This window comes from Suncus etruscus, chromosome X (genome assembly GCF_024139225.1).
Source record: "Suncus etruscus isolate mSunEtr1 chromosome X, mSunEtr1.pri.cur, whole genome shotgun sequence".
Taxonomy (NCBI): Eukaryota; Metazoa; Chordata; class Mammalia; order Eulipotyphla; family Soricidae; genus Suncus; species Suncus etruscus.
This window is the reverse complement of record NC_064868.1, coordinates 105,047,409-105,068,244: the sequence shown is the minus strand read 5'-3', so window position 1 is coordinate 105,068,244 and position 20,836 is coordinate 105,047,409. Positions and strand designations below refer to the sequence as shown.

The 20,836-nt window shown below is 38.6% G+C and overlaps 2 protein-coding genes across 2 annotated transcripts in view; one reads left to right on the top strand and one right to left on the bottom strand.

The window, feature by feature from the left end:
• Positions 1-20,836, bottom strand: part of APLN (apelin) — a 552,821-nt gene that overhangs the window by 422,544 nt on the left and 109,441 nt on the right. The gene's annotated exons all lie outside the window — the stretch shown is intronic.
• Positions 5,008-5,604, top strand: LOC125998990 (coiled-coil domain-containing protein 169-like). Its single transcript, XM_049767002.1, has one exon. The coding sequence runs from the start codon at positions 5,008-5,010 to the stop codon at positions 5,602-5,604; it is 597 nt and encodes a 198-aa protein (XP_049622959.1).

The following is a 20,836-nucleotide window of genomic DNA, read 5'->3' as shown; positions in this document are numbered from 1 at the left end:
ACCTCAAACTTATGTTCCAGGACCTTCTCATTGAACACATTTTGGCAAATTAATATTTCCTTTCTCTCTCTTTCTCTCCCTCTCTGTCTTTTCTCTACTTCTTTTCTTCTCCCCTTTCATCTTCTTCCTCTTCTTCATCATTATCAATTCAATCTATGTCAAATAAAACTCACACTGTTAGTTTCTCTTTAGGAAATGAACTTTGATTCATAAGATGCAGCAGACAATACTACATAGGGTAGCTACCTACATAGGTAGGCCTCACTACCACATTGCTTAGCACTCAAGACGCTAAAACTATGTATATCCTAAAATACTCCAGCTATTATCTAACCCTAAAACCTTCATTTAGAAAAGACCAACCCCATCACTGATAAAGTTCCTAGAAATTGAGAAAACCTCCCAACTTTGATGCACTGACCCAATCTCTTTTATTTTACTTGTTCAATTTTTTAAAATTTATTTTTACTGTATTTACTTTTTTTGGTTTTTGGTTTTGGGGTCACACCCGGCAGCACTCAGGGATTACTACTGGCTCTCTACTCAGAAATCGCTCCTGGCAGGCACGGGGGACATATGGGATGCCGGGATTCAAACCACCATCCTTCTGCATGCAAGGCAAACAACTTACCTCCATGCTATCTCTCTGGCCTCATATTTTTCTTTTCTCCTCTATCTTATCTTTTGTTCTCCCTTCCTTTCTTTCCTAAGCTATACCTAAGCTAATTATCTTAATTCAACCAGTCCTTAAGAGCTCAGACCCATCCTATTAGGTCAGACCTCTAACAACAACTTAAGAATATATCGCTAATGTATTCTTTATGTGGGCATGAGTACATAGACAGAGGACTCCTCTCTGAGTGCTAAACCTAAATTGTAAACAATGCATGCCTATATACTATCCCTCCTCCCTCCTTCAGAAATCCTACTATCCCTTTACCCCCCAATCCAGATCCAATTTCCCTCCTTATTTAATGCTCTTTACCCTCAGTTCTCAACTCATTAGATATTGAGATCGACCTCCTGCCACAATAAGCCATCACCCACCTCCCAAGAGAAAGGACACCCTCTAAACCCCACATCTCATCCTCCAGCAAGAAACTACAACCAACACTCCTGCTGACTCATGCTCTGTGGCCCTCCTTCTCACTCCTCCCCAAATGTGGACTGTTGCTTGATACTGGATTCAGCTCGAGTAGGATCCCCAGTGCAAGAACTCTACCCGATTCCTTTCTGCCTCAAATCATTTCTCAAACTCAACAAGACCAGGGTGTGTGATGAAAACATGCCCTGAATTTCAAACACACACACACACCACGAATATCTCAAAAGACAATGGGGTAGCCTATATTTCCTTTATATATGTTTAATACCTCTATAATACAACCTCTTAACCTGTTTATCCAAAAATGTAAGGTAGTCTCCTACATCATTTTTATCCTTAATTACTTTTTTAATTCATTTTTATTTACTTCTTCTATTTTATATATATATATATGTATGTGTGTATATATAGTCTTTTCTTCTCTTTCTTAACTTCACCTGTTTTGGTTCTGCTTGGTACAAAAACCTGCAAGAAAACGTCTTGCCTGTGATAAAGCTCAGGTCAAAACTAGGGCACAGTGATGATGTAGCCTGACATTCTCACCCCCAAATACACCAGCAATATAATATAGCAGCATTTCTTTTTGCAAAGGCATACTCAAAAGGGGAAAATTTGATGTATAGAAACAAAGTCTTATCTACTAGGGATAAGAATTCATACATTTCACAATACAGGGGTGCCTCCTACCCTGAACATATGTGATGTAGACCCAACTTAGACTCCATGTGATTAGACAGTGACCATTCAATCCCAAACTCTAGATCTCAGACATAGAACCGACACAGATAACCGCAACAGCTCCAGCAACCAAACTCTCTCTGGGACATTCTTAATACTGCTCTGACATCAACATGAGCAGTTTTGATATGACACCCTAACAATGAGTAAATGACAACAACTTGATCTAAGAGCAGCTTGTCTTTTCACATCACCTAACGATAAGATGAAATCAGAAGATGCGTCATCCTTTGATCTGTGCAAAAACCAAGATCACTAACTACAAAAGCCTGACTGTGACAACCATGATTATGCAGAACTTATCCTGGAACTAATAAGAAAGACCCTAGCCTAGGCTTTGGCCTACAATCTGTACAACAACCAAGATCTCTAATACCAGAGGTCTGCCTAAGACAATTACAACTGAGCAGAACTTCTGGAAACATAATGAAAAACTTTATCTTAGACTTTGTCCTAGGATCTATGCAAAAACCAAGACCACTAATTACAGAGGACTTATTACAACAACAGTGATGGAACAGAACTCCTAGAACCATAAAGAAAGACTATCCTAAGCTTCATTCTATGACCTGTACAAATACCAAGATCTCTAGTTAAAGAGGCCTGATTTTATCATCCACAACTGATGAGAGTTTCCTGGTACCATAAAAGACGTAGGAGAGGGGCCGGGCGGTGGCGCAAAGAGGTAAGGTGCCTGCCTTGCCTGCGCTAGCCTTGGACGGACCGCGGTTCGATCCCCCGGCGTCCCATATGGTTCCCCAAGCCAGGAGCGACTTCTGAGCGCATAGCCAGGAGTAACCCCTGAGCGTTACCGGGTGTGGCCCAAAAACCAAAAAAAAAAAAAAAAAAAAAAGACGTAGGAGAGTGAAAAAGAGCATGAATGGAGCCTGCAGTTATTAACATGCATACTGCATGTTATTCCCATGACAGTATGTATCTCTTAGGCCAAGGAAATTTCCCTTCTAATCTGCCCAATATTTACTGTGCCTATAGATTGTGCTTCTTTTTTTATTTTTATTTCAGGCTCCTGGTTATTGTTTGCTTGTTGTCTTTATTGCTGTGGTGCTTTTAAGGGTTTTTTTTTGGTCATTGTAGTTTTTTGTTTGTTTGTTTCATTTGTTTTCTTTTTGTCTGTATCTTTTGTGTTTTTTGGTCTTTTTGTTATGTTTTACTTCCTTTTTCCCCTTCTCTTAAATTAAGATTTATAACCTCTAAACTGACTCCTTCCTGTTTATTGTTTGTTTTTTGCATTTAGGTTTTTTTTCCTTCAAATAGAACCACATAACTTGAATCATCTTGTTCTGCCTCATATATTGAAGTGGAAAAATTGATGGTACCAAGATCAGTCATATGAACATTGAGCAGAAAGGGAAAAAATGATCAGACTTAAAGACCAATCCAAAACCAATGACAACAGAATCTATACCCAATCTACAACAAGCTAGACACATGAAGACCACTTATATTAGCAGCCCAGGGGGCAAAGGTGGGATATGGGGTGCATGCTGAGAACAGTGGTGGAGGAAGGACAACACTGGTGGTGGGAATGCCCCTGATTCAATGTCACTATAATACCTAAAATATTACTGTGAAATATTTGTAATTCACTTTGGTCACAATATAAACTATTAAAAATAAATTTTAAAACCCGGGGCCAGAGTGATGGTGCAAGTGGTAAGACATCTGCCTTGCAAGCACTAGCCTAGGAAGGACCACGGTTTGGTCATGCCACATTCCATATAGTTCCTCCAAGCTGGGAGCAATTTCTGAGTGCATAACCAGGAGTAACCCCTGAGCGTCACCAGGTGTGGCCAAAAAAAAAAATAAATAAATAAATTTTAAAAAAATTAAAAGAACAATGAAAATAAATATCAAAATAAATATTACATATTCCAAGGATGGGGTACTCAAAACCCAAAATTGTTACCATATATAAAATGTTTAGTTTTCACCAAATAATTCTGAAAGGAAGAGGAGGAGGAGGAGATGAAAGAGGAGAAAGAGAAAGAGGAGGAGAAGGAGAAAGAGGAAGAGGAGGAGGAAGAAGAAGAGGAGGAGGAGGAAAAGGAGGAGAAGGACGAGGAGGAAGAAGAGGAATAGGAAGAGGGGGAAGATGCTAAGGAAGAAGAAATGTAGCCAATATACATTAAAACACTTACATAAATTATGTCTGGGAAGGGTTTGATTGTATATGTAATAATAATGACTTTAAATAGGATATTATAGTATTATTTTTGTTTGGGAACACACCTGGATATGTTCAGGGCTTATTCCTGGCTCCCTACTCAGTGAACACTACTAGTGGGGCCCAGGAAACAATATAGGGTATCAGGGATTGAACACTCATCCGCCACATGCAAGCAATCTTCCTGCTCTGGCCCCTAAATGTTTCAAGTGTGGAAAGTACTTCTAAAACATATACAATTAATTATGCAAACCAATGTTACCTGAATTTTAAAAATATGCTCAAAGAACTGAAGAAAATCATATGTAAATAATTAAATACATGTTGATAAGTCATCACATAGAATATGAAAAATACAAATTATTATAAATTAATGTAAATTCTGGACTCAATTAAACGATACAATATACTAAAATGAGAAATCCACTGAAAGGGCTCAACAAAATATTTGAACTGCTGTTGAGAAGCTCAAGTGAAAAGAAAACCACAACAGATTCAAAATATAGCAGGAGAAATTAGCCAGTCCAAGAAATAAACTGTAAAAATAATTTTTAAAATTGAAAAGCACTTTATAGGCCTGCATGATGCAACATTTGGATTAAAATCTATGTCCAAGAAGGTCCATTAATTTTAAGTAGAACACACACAAGATAGTCACAGCTAGAAAATTAAAACTTGAAAGTCAAAGAGAAGAACTTGAAAATATCAAGAAAGAAATGATAGCATATACAAAGAGCCCAGTTCCCTTTAAGAACCATGGAGACAAGAAAAGAACTTGATGACTTATTTTAAGTTCTGAAAGAGAATACTCAATAAAGGAGTCCAGGAGTCAGGAGTCCAGGTCATATTAATACATTCTCCTGGCCAGACTCAGGTGTGCCATCAGTCTCCAGTTCTAGGATGTGCTGAAGAGACGTGTGTAGACCTCTAGCCAGAGATTATGGGAGATGCGAGAAGAGACAATTACAGAGGGTTAAGCATGACTCGTCTTAAACAGACATTAAACGATGAAGTTAAAAGGAAAGACTCTGTCCTAGTCTCAATCAATGAACTAAAGCAAAAGGTGGCTGAACTAGAAAAGAAAGGCACTACTAACACTAAGGAAAGCCGTGAATGGAGAGTCCGTTATGAGGCACAACTGGAAATAAATTCTCACCTAGAGAAGCAAGTTCTTTACCTGAAAGAGAAATTGGACAAAGTCCGTGGGAACTATTCAGATAGACTGGCATCTATTCGTCTCTATGAGAGAATGTCAGTAGAGTCCTTAACTGAAATACTAAGACAGCTCCAAAAGGACAAAAGAATTCTTGAAAATCAAGTGAGAGCTTGTGGACTTCGACTGGAACAAGAATCAAAGCTGAATCAGAAGACCCGTGAAGAATGTCGTAAATATGCAATTGAAATATCCAAGATGACGCCCTATAAAACTTTCAAAAGACAGCAGATAGAATATATGAAGAGAATAAGAGAGAATCCAACCACAAACACAGGAGTGCACTCTATAACTAATCGTGTCAAAAAAGAATCGGATAAAAAGAAATCAGGATCAAGCCACCTTCCAAAACTTAAACATTAATTCCAGAACTGGTTCATTTCTATTTATTCCCTTACTTCATTGTAATAATCAACCCATGGAGTTAATATTTAGCTCATTTTTCAGGGAATGAAATTGCAAAGGAAATGAAAAAGCAAATAAATCTCTTTAAATCTTCCAGACTGTCTTTTGTTTATGAAAGAGCTATTTTTAGTACTTTGGTTTAGTTATAAATATATTTAAATATATATACTATTATATCTTTTGTATACTATAAAATTAAATGGCAGTGTGGTGATTTATAAAAAAAATCTTAAGAGGCTTGAATATAGGCTTACTTGGTTTTAGTAATATACCCATAATCTGCTGAGAGTAACAGTATTGCAATTATATTAGGTGTCTAGTTGGCTATTAACTTAATCTGTGAATTCATAAAAATTTGTTGTTTTAGGCTATCTAATGTTTACTTTATAAACTCAAGTTGTAAACAAAGCTTCAAATGAAAAGCATTTAAAACTTCTGCTTTAAATACCATGGTATTGTAGAAAACATCTCCAATTCAGAATTAACTCGATTCTATCCATTCTGTCATGAATTTCTGAGATTTTGGGCAAATTACTTTACCTTGTCTTTATTTCACATATCTTTAAGGTGACTAAGGTAATCCATGCAACTTTTAAGCTTTCTTACCATTGTTGAAAACCATTATTTATTCAACCACAAGGTTCTGCCTCTTAGCACATGGTGATTTAAAGAATTCTGTTCTGGTTATCAATTCATAGGAATGGCCTTTCTACCAAATTTTGCAAGTGTTCATAATCTACAAGTAGAACTCAAATGGATGGTGGGGAGAGGTGTTTGGAGAAATTGCTCAAAAAGCTAAGCATATAGTTTGCATGAGTGGAGGCTGGGCTCAATCACTGGAATCACATGGTTCCCTAAGTAATCTACCTCCAAAACAAAAAAATAACGAAGAGGTTTAGAAGGGCTCTTTAAATGGATTTATAAAATGTATTGTATTCTGCTATTCAAATTTAGACAATTTTTGTAACTCCCACATAATTCTGAAACATAAATATCATTTACTTTTTAATTTTTGTTTGCTTTGGGGTCACACCCTACTGTACTCAGGGTTTGCTCCTGGATCTGTGCTCAGGGATCACTATCGAGGGTCTAGGGTGATCATAATAGATAGGAACCCAGATCGGCCATGTGCAAAGCAAACCCCCTACCTGCTGTATTATTGCTCCAGTCTCTTATTTGCTCATCTTAATGAATATTAGAATTTAAAATTTGGGGCTGGAGTGACAGCACAGCAGTAGGGTATATGATTTGCACATAGCAGACCCAGATAGACCCAGGTATGATCCCCAGCATCCTATATGAGTCCCTGAGCCTGCCCGGAGCTATTTCTGAATGCACAGCCATGAGTAACTCCTGAGCACCACCGGCTGTGGTCCCAAAACAAATCAAATAAGAATTAAAAAATTTAAAACTCATGTAGTTACCTGATGGTAATCTCACTGTATATTTGGTACTAAACCTAAAGTTTGCTCAGTATTATCATTAGTAAAAATCAAATCCATTTCTACTACTGTATAGAAATAAGAATCCATACATTTTTAAATATAAACCTTTTTAAGCACCATAATTACAAGCATGTGTAATTATGTTAATTCATAGTTGGGTTTCAGTCATAAACAGAATACCCCCATTCACCAGTGCAACTGGTGAATTCCCACCACCAATGCCCCCCTTTCTCCCCCGCCCCTGCCTATATTCAAGACAGCCATTCTACTTCTCTCATTCTTTTTGTTTGTTTTTTGGTTTGGGTTTTTTTTTTTTAGTCACACCCTGTAGCGCTCAGGGGTTACTCTTGACTCTACGCTCAGAAATCTCTCCCGGCAGGCTTGGGGGATCATACGGGATGCCAGTATTTCAACCACTGTCCTTCTGCATGCAAGGCAAATGCCTTACCTCCATGCTATCTCTCTGGACCCTCGTTCTTTAACATTGTCATGCTAGCATTCACGACTCTTCAAATTGAGAGCCAGTCCTTCAGGCCCTTCAGCCCTTAACTCTATTGTCTCTGGGCCTTATTACAGCAATGTCTTTAATTTTTCTTAAAACCCATAGATGAGTGAGACTATTATCTGTCTCTCTCCCTCTGACTTATTTTACTTAGCATAATAGATTCCATGTACATCCATGTATTGGAAAATTTCATGACTTCATCTTTCCTGACAGCTGCATAATATACCATTGTGTATATGTAGCACAGTTTTTTAGCCATTCATCTGTTGAAGGGCATCTTAGTTGTTTCCAGTCTGGCTATTGTAAATAGCACTGCAATGAATATAGGTGTGAGGAAGGGATTTTTTATATTGTAATTTTGTGTTTCTAGGGTATATACCATATCAACAAAAGAAAAACAATAATCATATGATCATATCAATAGATGCAGAGAAAGCATTCTATAAGGTCCAACACCCATTCTTGATACAACTCTCAGCAGATGGGAATGAAAGGAACTTATCTCAATATAGTCAAGAATCCATACATTTTATTTAGCCAAATAATAATTATTTGTATTTATTGCTGAGTTTTAGACATGCAATGGTCCAGTCCCACCAATAGTGTCAGCTTCCTCCACCTCATGTTCTTCCTTCTGCATTTTCTCTCTGATCTCCAATTCCAGCCTGACTTTTTGACAAATAATTGTTTTATATGACTTTACTATGTGATGCAATGAAATAAATATAACTCCCTATAAGTTATACACAGCAACAACTGGGGAATAGTCTCTGCTTTATTTCCCTTTCCTGTACTTTTCTGTTGCTATTCTAATGACTGGGGGTGGCAGACTCTTCCCTGTATGGTTTGGTTTGGGAGGAGGTCACATTCTTTTAGTTGTGATGCTCCTGTTGGTTCTGGTGCTTTGCTGTGTGTAGCAGTGGGGGGGGGGAAGTTGCACATTTTATTGTGGCACCAAAATTCAAAAATGGCGGTGCTGGGGCCAGAAAGATAGCGTGGAAGTAGGGTGTTTGCCTTGCATGCAGAAGGACGGTAGTTCAAATTCCAGCATCCCATATGATCCTCCGAGTCTGCCAGGAGTGATTTCTGAGCATAGAGCCAGGAGTAACCTCTGAGAGCTGCCAAGTGTGACCCAAAACAAAAAAAAAATGGCGGTGCTGCTGGCATTACAGTCAGCATAGCGGGGCATATGGTACTGTTCCAGATATCAAACTTAAGCCTCATGTCTGCAAGGGAACTAAGTACTTTACCACTAAGCCTACATGGGTTCCCTTTCCTCTATAATTACACTATATTAAGTACTGGTTTATTTGCAGGCAGACCAAGTTGGATTTGAGTCACACTTAAAGGTTCTCAGGGGCTACTAATGGCTCTGCTATCTGGAAGTGACCCCTGAGTTCAAAGCAGGATAAGCCCTGAACACAGCCAGGTGTGGCCTAAAAAACAAAATAAAGAGTAACACTGCTCTCATATTTTCGGGCCCCCCAGCAGTGCTTGCAGACACAAAGTACATTCAAAGAACACCCATAGTGCTCGAGGGTTATCAAGGTTGTATTCCATGGTGCTTGAGACAAGCTCCAGCTCTCATCGTTTTTGATTTGGTGCTTTGGTTTTTGGGTCACACCTGGTAGTGCTCAGGGGTTACTCCTGGTTCTGGGCTTAGAAATTACACCTGGCCATCTAGGGGAACCCTAATAAGGGTTGCTGGGAATTGAACCTAGGTCAGCCACATGCAAGGCAAACTTCCTACACAATGTGCTAACAATCACTGGAGCATTTTTTTTCTTTAGGGGCCACACCTGGTGGCATGTCTTACCTCCATGCTATCTCTCCCACTCGGTGCTTTAATTTTATTATTATTATTATTATTATTATTATTATTTTGGTTTTTCTGGCCACACCCGTTTGATGCTCAGGGGTTACTCCTGGCTAAGCGCTCAGAAATTGCCCCTGGTGGGGGTGAAGGAGCTAGGCTCAACAGTGCCCTCCACCATTGTGGCCAGGAGAGGACCTGCACTAGCTGACAACAAAAGGGAAAAGCAACGGATCAGGCCACATAAAGAGCAGAGGAGGAGCCAAACCTCAGCGAGCTTACCCAACAGCCCCCTCTAGAACCACCCTCAGGGAGGGGACCCATCCCCACGCCACAGGGGACCAAAGCAGGCTGAATTTAGAAGGCACAGCACCCCAAACCACACCAATAAATGCAAAGAAATATGGGTAAACCAAGGAGAACCCTAACATCTGGAGATATGGAGACAAAACCTAGCAAGTTTCCAAGTCTACCAAAACACACAGATCCATGGGAAGAAGACCTAAAAGCAGCCATGAGGAAGGAAATGCAAGAATTGATCAAAGAAATGAAAGAAACGCTAGCTACCAAGTATAAGAAATCTATGGATGAACAAATCAGCCAAATTAAAGAAGAAATGTTAAAGAACATGAGAGATTCCATGCAAAAAGAATTGAAGGAATTAAAAGACAAAGTAACAAGCCTTACAAAACACAGAGTTGGAGAAGCACATTGAAGAACTCGAATGAAAACTGCAAACAAAAAATGATCAAGACAACAACAAAGAATAAAAGACAAAGTATTGGAAGGAAAAGTCCAGTATCTAATGAACAAAGACAAAAGAAACAATCTAAGAATTGTGGGTATACCAGAAGGGGAGGAAATAGGGAAAGGGGAAGAACAAGTAGTCAGGGAAATAATAGCAGAGAACTTTCCCACCCTCTGGAAAGAAACTTCAGTGCTAATCCAGGAAGTGAAGAGAGTCCCTAATAAAATAGACCCTAATAAACCAACACCAAGACATATAGTAATCCAAATGGCAAAAAACAAAGAGAAAGATGAACTCCTTAAAGCAATAAGGGAGAAAAACTCAAGTAAAAAGGAAGGGACATAAGAATCAAACCAGATCTCCCATTTGAAATAATTCAAGCAAGAAGACAGTGGAATGGCATATTTAAACAACTAAATGAAAGAAATTTCCAACCTAGGGTCCAATACCCAGAAAAACTATTCTTCATTTGGGAGGGCAGACTAAAAACATTCTCAAACAAGAACAAACTTGAATTATTTGTGCAAACAAAGCTGATCCTAAACGACCTACTCAGAGACGAATTACACAATCCAAACCCCCGATTGTAACAACAACCACCCTACACAACACAACTGCACAACAGTCACCTCTGTCAATAATCTCCCTAAATGTCAACGGACTAAACTCTTCGATTAAAAGACACACAGTAGAGAACAGGATTAGGAAAAAATAAACGGGACTTCTGCTGTCTGCAAGAAACACACCTACAACTATAGGATAAGCACAGGCTTAGAATAAAAGGATAGAAAGTAATTATTCAGGCCAATGGAAAACAAAAAAGAGCAGGGACAGCCATTCTTATATCAAACCAAATTGCATTCAACCTCAAGAAAGTGATCAGAGACAAAGAGGTTCACTACTTACTGATCAGGGGAACATTAGATCAAGAAACACTCACCATGGTCAATATCTATGCACCTAATGTAGAGCCAGCAAAATATGTGAGGCAACTGCTTGCAAACCTGGAGAAACACGTGAAGGGAAATGTGATAATAGTAGGGGACCTGAATACTACACTATCACCACTGGACAGATCCACCAAACAGAAAAATAGCAAAGAAATAAGAGCTCTAAATGAAAAATTAGAAGATCTAGGGCTAATAGGCTTATATAGGACCCTACATCCCCAGAAAGCAGAATACACGTTCTTCTCAAGCCCAGATGGAACCTTCTCCAGAATAGATCATGTCTTAGGATACAAAGCCAACCTATATAAGAACACAAATGTAAGGATCATTAGAAGTACCGTATCAGATCACTATGCAACAGAGGTCAAAATTGACTTCAAGAAGAAGCTGGGGCCGGCAAGGTGGCGCTAAAGGTAAGGTGTTTTCCTTGCAAGCGCTAGCCAAGGAAAGGACCATGGTTCGATCCCTCGGAGTCCCATATGGTCCCCCTCCCAAGCCAGGGGCAATTTCTGAGTGCATAGCCAGGAATAACCCAATGAGCATCAAACAGGTGTGGCCCGAAAAACCAAAAAGAAGAAGAAGAAGAAGAAGAAGAAGAAGAAGAAGAAGAAGAAGAAGAAGAAGAAGAAGAAGAAGAAGAAGAAGAAGAAGAAGAAGAAGAAGAAGAAGATGAAGAAGAAGCAATGGAGGAAAAACTAATACCTGGAGATTAAATAACATGCTGCTCACACCAGCTGGATCAAAGAACAACTCAAGGAAGAAATAAAAAGATTCCTTGAGACAAATGATAATGAAGAGACAACTTGTCGAAATTTGTGGGACACAGAAAAAGCAGTAATTAGGGGGAAACTCAGAGCAATACAGGCCTATGTCAAGAAACAGGAAAATGACAAAATCAACAGTGTAAAGGATCACCTCAAGGAATTGGAACAAAAGCAGCATAGAAATCCAACCACAACCAGAAGGCAAGAAATAATAAAAACCAGAGCAGAAATAAACAACATAGAAACTAAGAAAACAATACAAAAAAATCAATGAGACCATAAGTTGGTTTTTCGAAAAAATAAACAAGATAAACAAACCACTGGCAAAACTCACCAAAAAAGAGGGAAAACACCCAAATCAGTAGGATCACAAAAGAAAGGGGAGAGATTACAACAGAACCCCAAGAAATAAACATATCATGAGATCATATTATGAACAACTATACTCAGCTAGGCTAGAGAACCCAGTAGAAATCGACAGATTCTTGGAAAAATACCATCTTCCAAGACTGGAAAAGGAAGAACTTGAAAGCCTAAACAGACCAATCACCTCAGAGGAAATTGAAGATGTAATTAAAAAAAACTCCCTAAGAACAAAAGCCCAGGCCCAGATGGATTTACAGGTGAATTCTATCAAATATTCCAAGAAGACTTACTACCACTTTTCCATAGGCTCTTCCAAACCATAGGAAAAACACCCCAACTCCTTTTATGAGGCTAATATCACACTCATTCCCAAAGATGGCAAAGACACCATCAAGAAAGAAAACTACAGACCAATCTCACTAATGAACATAGATGCAAAGATACTCAATAAAATCTTAGCAAACCGAATCCAGCACTTCATCAACAAGATCATACATCATGACCAAGTGGGTTTTATACCAGGAATGCAAGGTTGGTTCAACATACGCAAATCAATCAACATTATACATCACATCAACAACAAGAAAGACAAAAACCACATGATCATATCAATCGATGCAGAGAAGGCGTTTGACAAAATCCAACACCCTTTCATTTTAAAGACACTCAGCAAAATAGGGTTAGCAGGAACCTTCCTCAAGATAGTTACAGCTATCTATGAAAAGCCTACAGCCAACATTATACTTAATGGTGAGAAACTAGAAGCATTCCCACTAAGGTCAGGAACTAGGCAAGGCTGTCCACTCTCTCCACTCTTATTCAATATAACCTTAGAAGTCCTAGCAATAGCAATCCAACAAGAGAAGGGAATCAAAGGAATTCAAATTGGGAAAGAGAAACACAAGCTATCTCTATTTGCCAATGATATGATGATATACATCTAAATCCCTAAAGAGTCCACAGTAAAACTCCTAGAAACAATTAACCAATACAGCAAAGTGGCTGGATACAAAGTAAGTACACAAAAGACAGTAGCGTTTCTATATACAAACAACAAAGAGGAGAGAGAGATTAAAAATACAATTCCATTTAAAATAGTATCAAAAATATCAGGTACCTAGGAATCAACCTACAAGGGAAGTGAAAGGCCTATACCAGGGAAACTTCAAAACACTTCAGAAAGTTACTGAAGAGGATCTAAAGAAATGGAAGAACATCCCATGCTCATGGATAGGTAGAATTAACATAGTCAAAATGACTGTCCTACCCAAACTACTATATTGATTTAATGCAATCCCTATCCAAATTCAGACATCATTCCTAAAGAATTAGACCAATCAATCACAAAATTCATCTGAAACCACAAAAGACACATACTGAAAAACAAGAAGCTGGGTGGCATCTCCTTACCTAACTTGAAACTATACTATAAAGCCATTGTAATCAAAACAGCATGGTACTGGAACAGAGACAGGACCTCAGACCAGTGGGTCAGAACAGAATTCCCAGATATAAACCTCCAGATATACAGCCAACTAATATTTGATAAAAGAGGCAAGAACTTGAAATGGAACAAAGAAAGTCTATTCAACAAATGATGTTGGTACATCTGTAAAACCACATGTATGAAAGTGAAAATTGACCCATACCTCACTCCTTATACAAAAGTCAACTCAAAATGGATCAAAAACCTTGACATCAGACCCGAAACTATAAATTTTATCGAGAATAAAATAAGCAGAACACTCGAAGACCTATATATCAAAAAGGTCTTTGAGGATGGAACACCAATGGCAAGAACTTTAGCATCAAACATAAACAAGTGGGACTACATTAAACTAAAAAGCTTCTGCATGGTGAAAGAAACCTCACTTAACACAAGAAGACAGTTAACAGAATGGGAAAATTCTTTTCACTCGACATATCAGATAAAGGGCTGATATCTAGAACATACGAAGCACTCAGAAAGCTGAGCCCCCAAAATCAAATAAAGCCATAAAAAAGAGGAGGTGAAATGAATAGACACTTCTCTGAGGAAGACAGAAGGATGGCCAACAAACACATGAAAACATGCTCACCTTCACTCATCATCAGGGAGATCCAAATTAAGACAACAATGAGATACCACCTTACACCAGTGAGGATGGCACACATCAAAAATAATGGGAACAATTTCTGTTGGCGGGGATGCAGTATGAAAGGCACTCTCATCCACTGCTGGTGGGAATGCCCCCTAGTTCAATACCTATGGAGAACAGTCTGGAGAGTGCTCAAAGAACTCAGAATTGAGCTACCATTTGACCCAGCAATTGCTCTCCTAGGTATATACCCCCAAGTTGGAAGGACATTCATTTCAAAATACATGTGCACCCCACTATTTATCGCAGCACTCAGTATAATAGCCAAGTCACGAAACCAACCTCGATGTCCAACAACAGATGAATGGATCATTAAGATGTGGTATCTATACACAATGAAATACTACATGGCAGTCAGAAATAATACAATCACAGACTTTGCAGCAACGTGGATGGACCTAGAACATGTTATGTTAAACGAAGTAAGTCAGAAGACAAAAGATAAACACAGAATTCTGTTCTAATTTTTTAAAGAATTCTGCATTATTCTGAAGCACCTAGAACATACATCTTATATATAACTAATACTCAACAATCATATAACAGGGTTTAACAGGGTAGAAACTCCAAACACTGTAATAGTCAACATATACTCGGGAGCAGTGTCCAAAATACATGAAAAAGGAACAACACAAACTCTTGAATACACATTATACCACAAAGAAACCAGCAACAGCAAAAACAGCAGCATAGATAGAACAGGTATGTAATCAGACTTCTATAACAAAGGCCCATAATAATCCCTTAGAGATTGCAGGATCACAGGTAAGGAATACCACGGGAAATCACTGACTCCAATGGAAACATCCCATAACACTATGTTTTAATGTCTTAATCTTACTATATTTAAAATAATCTCTCAGCTTTTCTGTCCACAGGAGTTCTTGGATACAAAGGATGGACAAACTAAGATGACATCCCAGGGCTCAGTCACACGTGATACCATACCCAGCTTGCACTACAAGAAGGTCTCGAGAAAACTCTTTAACATACACTTTATCTCTAGGTTATACCTTCTCTTAGGATTTGAAGCACGTGACCAGTCAGACCACCGAAGCAGCAACTGTGACATACAGACTTAAACTACAGGCCCCACTCATCGAACACATTCAAGCAAACTTGCATTCCCTTGCTATTTTCTCCTCTCTTCTCACTATTTTCTTTTTTATTTTTCTTTTCTTTTCTTCTCTTTTTTCTTTTCTCTTCTCCCTTTCTTTCTAATGTATTTTCTCTTTTCTTCCTTCCTACCCCTTCCATATACTTTCCCCTTTCCCCCCTTTGGAAATCCAACTATCCCTTCACCCCTCAATCCCATCCAGACCTCCCACCATATTAAAACTCTTCACCCTTAGTCCTTAATCCATTAGGCATCAAGACTGATCTCCTACCCCAATGAACCAGTACCCAGCACCCAAGCGAAGGGACACCCAGTCAAACCCACACCTTGTCCCCTGCAAGAAAATGCAGCCAACTCCCCTACGGACTCATGCTGCGCAGCCCTCCCTACCTACTTCCCCTAACGTGGACTGTTACTTGAAACCGGACTTAGCCCCAAAAGTATCCCCAATGCAAGAACTCTTCCAAGACCTCCCTGCCACAAATCTTTTGCCAATCTCAAGTAGGTCAGGGGGTGTGATGGAAAGGTGCCTAGGAACCCACACACCACAAGAAAATCCCAAAAGACAATGGGAAAACCCTTACTTCCAACATAAGTATAAGACCTGTATTACACCACCTCTTTACCTGCTTTTCCCAAAAAGTAAGGTAGTCTTTTGCATCACTTTGTTCCTTTAAATACTTTGTTAATTCATTTTTTAAAAATGTTTGTTCTACATATACATATGTGAGCACATATATTTTTATTCCTATTTTTATCTTTTTTGGGTATGTGACCTGTTTCTGTTTTCTTCTCTGTCCACCCCCAAATGCACCGACAATATAAAGTAGCACCATTTCTCCCTGCAAAGGCACACTAAAAAAGGGGGAAATCTTACATATAAAAAAGAGCTCTTATCTACTAGGGTTAGGAACTCATACTTGTTTACAATACAGGGATATCTCCCACCTTGAAAATATGTCATGCGGACCCAACTTAGACCTCAGGTGATTAGACACCATCTGTCCAGCCTTGAACCCTGGATCCCAGACATAGAAACGACACAGTTCTTCACAACAGCTACAGGAAACAAATCCCATCCGGGACAGCCTTAATACTGCTGGGTCACCAACAAGAGCAAGCTCTAACCTAATATCCTGACAACGAGGAAAATGGGAACAACTTGACCTAAGAGCAGGTTATTCTCCTTACCAGCTATCAATAAGACAAAATCAGAAGACTTGTCACCCTTTGGTCGGTCCAAAAGCCAAGACGTGCTTTACAGATGACTGGCTGCTAAAACCATGACCGGACTGTATATATCTTGGGACCAATAAAAAAAAACCTAGTCTAGGGTTTGAACTAAGTCCTGCACAACAACCATGATCCCTAGTTCCAAAGGTCTGGCAGAGACAATTGCAACGGAATGAGGCTTCTGGAAACACAATGAAAGACGCTATACTAGGTGCCATCCTAGGATCAGTGCAAAAACCAAGACCACCAACCACAGAAGATGGATTAAAATGTCACTGAGGGAACATAACTTTTAGAACCACAAAGAAAGACTTCATCATAAGCCCCACTCCTGAACCTGTGCAGATACTGAGATCTCTAGATACAGAGGTCTGATTTTATCACCCAGGACGGAGCAGAAGTCTTCCAAACATCACGAAAGCACCACCGGGAGAGTAAATGAACCTGAACGGAGTTTATAGTTAATCCCATGACAATATACTCCAAGAGTGAAGAAACCCCATATCTCTTAGGCCAACTGAATTCCTTTTTGAATGACCCCAACATTTACTGTGCCAGTGTAGGAGGGAAAAAAAGGCAAAAAGCACAAAACATTTTATATATTATTTTTTATCTTCATTTATTATTATTATTATTATTATTATTACTTACCTATCTACTTTTTGTCGATTTCTTTGTTTTGGTGTGGTTATTGCAGTTGTTGTCCCCATTTGTATTTTTTTTTCTCTTCTTTTCTTTCTTTATGTGCTCTGCCACGTTTCTTACCTCAAGATCATGGGGTTTTTTTGTGGTGCTTATCGTTATTGTTGGAGTCTTCACTGGATATTTGACACTTCTTATTATACTGTTGGGGTGTTTCACCTTCTTTTTCTTCTTTGTCTCTCAAACCGATGATGAGAGCCTCTAGCAGAATTCCGCCCATTTTCGGCATATTAGACTTTTACCCCAGTTTATTACTTTTCTCTTCTTCAAACAAAACCACATAACTTGAACTATCTAGTTTTGCCTCCCAGTTAGAGGGGGAAATAAGGAGGCACCAAGACCAAACAGGTGCAAGACTACTAAGTAGTAAGCTAGGTACAGAGGGAACCACATATTCTAGCAACCCTGGGGGTGAGGGAGGAGGATATGGGAGGTAGGACAAAAGCGAAGGTGTAGGGAGAACAAATTGGTGATGGGAATCCCCCCTAATTTTATGTAAATGTTTTCCTAAAATATTGTCAATAATATGTAAGCACTATGATCAAAATAAAAATTATATTTAAAAAAATTGCCCCTGGCTTTGGGGGACCATATGGGACGCCAGGAGATCAAACCGCAGTCCATCCTAGGCTAGCTCTGGCAAGGCAGACACCTTACCTCTAGCACCACCGTGCCGGCCCCATATTTAAGCTTTTTAAAATAACTTTTTATTTAAAATTAGGGCTGGCAAGGTGGCGCTAGAAGTAAGGTGTCTGCCTTGCAAGTGCTAGCCAAGGAAGGACCGCAATTCAATCTTCTGGCGTCCCATATGGTCCCCCAAGCCAGGAGTGACTTCTGAGCGCATAGCCAGGAGTAATCCCTGAGCATCACCGGGTGTGGCCCAAAAACCAAAAAATTTTAAAAATTAAAATAAATAAAAATAAAAAGCTTAAGTATAATGTTAGCATATAACCAAACAGCTTCACTCATATGTGTGCCCAAGATAAATGGAAACCCATGACTACATAAAACATGTAAGTCGATGTCTATCACAATTATTCAGAAAATCCAAAAAGAGGAAATCATTCAATTGTCCATCAAGTCATAATTTTTTGAAACAAAAAGTAGTCTAACAAAATAATTGGATAGTATTCAGTAGTGAAAGTGAATGGAGTCGTGATATATTACATGAAATAAATAAACCTTGAAAAGAATATCCTATGTGTGGGGAAAAGCAATTCATAAAATGACAATTCTATTTATGTAAAACATCCCTCTATGCAAACCTATTGAAACGGAAAGAAGATTAATTGCTTGAGGCTGGTGGAGTCAGAAGGAGGATGGATGATATAGGGAATGATTACCAGTGGTATAGTGTTTCTATATGAAATTATGTAAATCACTGAAAGTGATTGTGGCAGTGAATAAAGAGTTCTGGAAATATGCACTAAAAACCTTTGAATTGTGTACTTCAAATAGGCTCATCAGGGCTGGAGAGTTAACTCAATAGGCTGACTGCATGCATTGCATGTAGGGTGTCCGGATTAGATCCCCAACACTACATGGTTCCCAGGATCTACTGTGAACAACTGCCAAGTATCACCAGATGTGGCCCAAAACTCAAATATATAGACATACATCATAGTTCTACAGAATTTATCTCAATAATTATTATTGAGATATTATTAAAATAATTCTATACCTAACAAAATAACCTTTAGAAATCAATGCCCCCCTTAAAGACATTTCCAGGAGATAAAAGCCAAAAAGAGAGTAAATTATTATCCTACCTGTTTTATAAGAACGTTTTTAAAAAGGTCTTCAGACTTAAAAGAAATGGTAACAAACCCACACAAAGCAGGAGTGCCAATATAGGTAATCACATAGGAAAACATACCATGCTACTTACATATTTTTTCCTTCTTACAACCAATTGAAAAGATGTCTACCTAAAACAGTAATTATTAAAATATTGTTGAACTTAAAAAAATGTAAACATGCAATGTGTGTGATAATAACAATAGCATAAATCCAGAAAGAGGAATGAAAACTATATTGGAGCTATTTCTGTACACCACCAGAAATAAGTTAGCATTAATAGAAAGTATATTGTTTTAAGTTAAGATGTATATTGCTATCTCCAGAGCAACCACAAAGAAAATAATTCAATAAGTAGCATAAATAAAGGGAGTTAAAATGGCATGCTACAAAATATCTATTTAATGTAAAAGGCACCAAAGGAGAAACATAAAAAACATACAGGAGACAAAGAAAATAGGAAAACGGCCATTATATATACTTATATTTATATTATAATCAATAATTATGCTCAATGTAAATGAAATAAGCACTCCAATAAAAATGAAGTTATTAAATTAGATTAGAAAACAGAATTTAACTGGATGCTGTATACATCAGGCACACTTCAGCTGCAAGGCACAAATAGGTTGAAAGAATGGAAAATTATATACTATGCAAATAGTAACCACAGGAGAGCTGAAGCAACCATATCAATGCATTAGGTTTTTTTGTTGCTGTGCAACAAATAACCACAAATTTAGCAGCTTAAAACAAAATCCATTTATTATCTCACAGTTCTGAGCTAATATCAGGTAGATTTTTGTGTTTAAAATGTCAAAAAAAATCAAAATGGGACCAGAGAGAGTACAGCGGTTAAAGGAGCTTGCGTTACATGGGGCCATCTCTGTTTCAGTCTCCTGCCTTGAGCATCTCCAACAATAACCCCCTGAGTGCTGAATCGGGAGTAACCCCTGATGAGCACTGCCATCTGTGGTCCAAATCCAACACTCCCTCTTCATAATAAGTTGAAATGAGTGTGTTCACCAGGCTAACCCTCTTAACTGGAAAGGTGATGGGAAAATCTAATTATAAGCAAACAAAAGAATCGCAAACACACACACACAAAAATGTACGTCCACATTCAAATTTTTTGCCAAAATTCAGTAAGTACCTTGAGGCCATGGAACTAAAGTCCCTATTTCCTTGACACTAGAATCCCACTATCTTCAAGAAAACAACAGATCTGGCCAGTAATAGTACAGTGAGTAGGGTACTTACCTTGCACTTGGTCAACCAGGGTTTGATCCCAAACACTACATATAGTCCCCTGAACATGACCAGGAATGATCCCTGAATGAAGAGCAATGAGTAAGCCCTAAATATTGCCAGGTGAGTCCCAAACTTAAAAAGAAATCTTTGACAAACTTAAACAGCTTTTAAACATAAACAAACTTAAACAACTTTTAAACTTAAACTTAAAAAGAAACCAAAAGATCATTACACCTGAAGCCAGAGTGATAACACAGCAGGCAGGACATTTGCCTTGCATATAGCCGACCCGGGCTCCATTCCCGGCATCCTATACAGTACCCCAACCACCACCAGAGGTAATTCCTGAGTACAGAACCAG